Source organism: Ciona intestinalis, unplaced genomic scaffold (genome assembly GCF_000224145.3).
Source record: "Ciona intestinalis unplaced genomic scaffold, KH HT001171.1, whole genome shotgun sequence".
NCBI classification, from domain to species: domain Eukaryota; kingdom Metazoa; phylum Chordata; class Ascidiacea; order Phlebobranchia; family Cionidae; genus Ciona; species Ciona intestinalis.
Genome location: NW_004191492.1, coordinates 18,740 through 21,057, shown reverse-complemented (window position 1 = coordinate 21,057; position 2,318 = coordinate 18,740). Strand labels below are relative to the sequence as shown.

The 2,318-nt window shown below is 37.3% G+C and overlaps 2 protein-coding genes across 2 annotated transcripts in view; both read right to left on the bottom strand.

Annotated features, from left to right (window-relative positions):
* LOC108950932 overlaps window positions 1-2,318 on the bottom strand; it is a 17,955-nt gene that overhangs the window by 1,256 nt on the left and 14,381 nt on the right. The window contains exons 26-28 of the mRNA XM_026840270.1: window positions 1,873-2,049; window positions 1,133-1,276; window positions 365-519 (exon numbers count right to left, since the gene is read on the bottom strand). Coding sequence (XP_026696071.1) covers window positions 2,028-2,049 — 22 coding nt within the window. The 3' untranslated portion in view covers window positions 365-519; window positions 1,133-1,276; window positions 1,873-2,027. The remainder of the gene's footprint in view (window positions 1-364; window positions 520-1,132; window positions 1,277-1,872; window positions 2,050-2,318) is intronic.
* LOC108950933 (tyrosine-protein phosphatase 16-like) lies at window positions 365-1,935 on the bottom strand (the record flags this gene model as incomplete). The annotated part of the gene is made up of 3 exons (XM_026840271.1): window positions 1,873-1,935; window positions 1,133-1,276; window positions 365-519 (listed from the first exon to the last, which is right to left on the bottom strand). Coding segments are annotated over exons 1-3 (362 nt in total), but the record flags the coding sequence as incomplete, so codon positions are not given.

Here is a 2,318-nt window from a genome sequence, read left to right as displayed (position 1 = left end):
CTAGTTGGGGCTGTGATACCAAAGCATGTTTGGTTTAAATCTCGTCGCTGCTACCATTGTGGGCGTATGTATCCTTGGGCAAAACACTTAACAGCAATTGCTCCAGTCCAGTTGTCACTAATGGCTTGTAGCACACTGGGTGTTGGGCCTAAATCCCAGGTCCAATGGCGTACCTCGCTGTAGGACCTCACCCATATAGAATAGAATGTGCATATACAATGTTGGGGTAATGGGCCAACTCTGACCTAAATCCCAGGTCCAATGGCGTACCTCACTGTAGAACCTCACCCATATAGAACAGAAAACGTGTTTTAAACAATTTAAATATTCATTAACTCCTTACAGACCTCCAAGCTTTTATTACCTGCCATGCACCACCATGGGAAAAAGTTTCCCATCAAAAAGACTCGACCAAGCAGCGTTAACTCTCCTTTGCATTTGAATGAAACTTGATGTGAACAAAGCCACATCATCACCCGACCATTCTGTGTACTGAAAATGCTGTAACTTTCGCAATACCTGAGAATGCCAAAGAAATTTATTACATAAAATATTCGTTTTATTTATATTTTCGATGCAGTAGCGAAGACCAAGTTAATTAAAGCAATAAAGGGAATTAGCAACAAAACAAAAGTCATTAAAACACACTGAGGGTAAAAACTACTTAAATAAAATTGTCAAATAAAAGCGTGGCTGCTAAACCAACAAGATTAGTTCAGATAAAACTGTTAATGTTGGATACAAATGTAACGTATCAGTTGTATATTAATTTGTTTTAATTGTTCATTTACGACAATGTGAGCTCACTGTATGTTGGGTTCAACAGCCACGCTTTTTAACTGATGCTGTTTCCTATGCATTTTTATCTATGGCATGTTTTAACGATTTTTGTTGATTTTTTCTCTTCGTTATTTTATTAATTTTATCTTCCCTATCATTAATGGCTTGTCCAAATTATCAGCCATACATAAAAATAATAAAATAATTACCCACAAAGTAACATACATGGTAACTCGTAAGCTGGCACGAGGTGCACACCCGTGTTATAACGACTGTCGTTTTCCGGCCATGCAAGGATAAAGTAAGTTACCTTCATTCATTCGAAATAGTGTTATATACTATTCCACAATACCGTTGTATATTGATTGTTGATTTCTTCAATGTTGATTGTCCTTACTATGTATGAGCCGTAATCCACCTCTTCTACAGTTTCGACACAGTAACCATCATATGTGCAACGTTTTCCGAGGTCTGGCCAGTATTTTGTACACAGCGCCTGTGAGCATGAATATTCAGCATTAGGGTAAGCAATTGAGGGAAACTTGAAACTAAAGCTTTTCTGGGGTAATGGGCCAACCCTGGCCTAAATCCTAGGACCCATTGCATGCGGCGCTGCGGGACCTCACCAATATAGAATAGAATGTGCATATACAATGTTGGGGTAATGGGCCAACCCTGGCCTAATTCCTAGAACCCATGCCATGCCGCGAGACCTCACCCATATAGAATAAAATGGATAATTTTTTTGAGAAAATATGGAAGCAGGCTCAAATATGATCAGAAAGCAAATTAAATAAAACTAAATTCATAGAAGGTAAAACTGCCACAAAGCTTCCCTAAAGTAAAAGACGGCAGGTTTTTCGAGCTGTCCTACTCAGTCAAGCTCTCAGATTATTTCTGACGTGTTTGATATTCCAAATTGTCAAGCACAGGTTTAATAATACAAATTCAATTGGGTATTGAAGTAGGTTCTATTCTGTTTTGACGAAAATAGGAAATTTCTGGTATACAGTCAGATAAAAACCATTGCAGCTTTTTTAATTGTTTACAATTATGTCATCACATGTTTTATGAAAAATATTTTCAATATACCTTGCCAGCTTCCACAGTATTAGTAAGCATAACAATAACCAAGCACTCTTGTTCCCAAACCATCCTCCAGAAATCTCCAGCTGTTCGATCCAGTGGACCTTGGGTTGATATGAATTTATGCTCCTGAGAATATCCCTGAAATTTAAAGTGCTGAGTTATAAACTATAATATGAATATAGTAGGGTGGGGGAAGATGGGACACCTTTAGCACATAATATCTAAATAGCCTGATCAGGTTTGAAACAATTAACAACGGTCTATGAGAGTCGTGAGGATACAGTTTTGTAATTCTTTGAACGTTCTTTGTTTACTACCAAATGTGATGAGAAAATAGAATGAAAAGGTGTCCCATCTTCCCCCACCCTACTATATATACTGTATAATAAATGAAAAATTAAAAATGCTGTAACGATATATCATCAGAATAATAATGTGATATATCTGGT